At 35.4% G+C, this 415-nt stretch overlaps 1 protein-coding gene across 1 annotated transcript; it reads right to left on the bottom strand.

Moving 5' to 3' along the window:
* Window positions 1–11: 11 nt before the first annotated feature.
* LOC105462057 lies at window positions 12–406 on the bottom strand (the record flags this gene model as incomplete). Its single annotated transcript, XM_011708582.1, has 1 exon — window positions 12–406. A coding segment is annotated over one exon (395 nt), but the record flags the coding sequence as incomplete, so codon positions are not given.
* Between the last annotated feature and the right edge of the window lie 9 nt (window positions 407–415).

The raw sequence follows: 415 nt of genomic DNA, 5'->3' as shown, positions 1-415 counted from the left end.
TTAAAACTTGCATAATCTCCATAATACTCGTAAATCCATCATTGAATTTGCAAACAGCAATATCTGTCGCTATATCAAGAATTGTTTTACCGCTTGAAAATGTTTTTGGTGCTATTGACCATACAACAGCATTGAAGCTTTCGTTATTATTTTGTGTAAAGCCTCCTAAGCAACGGTATAAAAGGTCGTCATTGCTTAAATCTTCGTAAATAGGTATTATGGCATTGAAAACTTCTTTATTAAGAGGCTCTTTATGTGTGTACTCTTCTAAATTATCAATGGCTTTTGCTTTCTGCCATGAACACCATGAATCTGCGCCGGATGGACAGTAGTCATGCTGCGGTTCTTCGTCTGTGGAAATTTTATGATACAGTGTCGCCCATATTTCTTTTTTCATTTTCTCGATAGAATTACA

This window comes from Wasmannia auropunctata, unplaced genomic scaffold, assembly GCF_000956235.1.
Source record: "Wasmannia auropunctata unplaced genomic scaffold, wasmannia.A_1.0 LD271910.1, whole genome shotgun sequence".
NCBI lineage: Eukaryota > Metazoa > Arthropoda > Insecta > Hymenoptera > Formicidae > Wasmannia > Wasmannia auropunctata.
The sequence above is the reverse complement of the archived record's forward strand: the minus strand, read 5'-3'. Positions and strand labels throughout refer to the sequence as shown.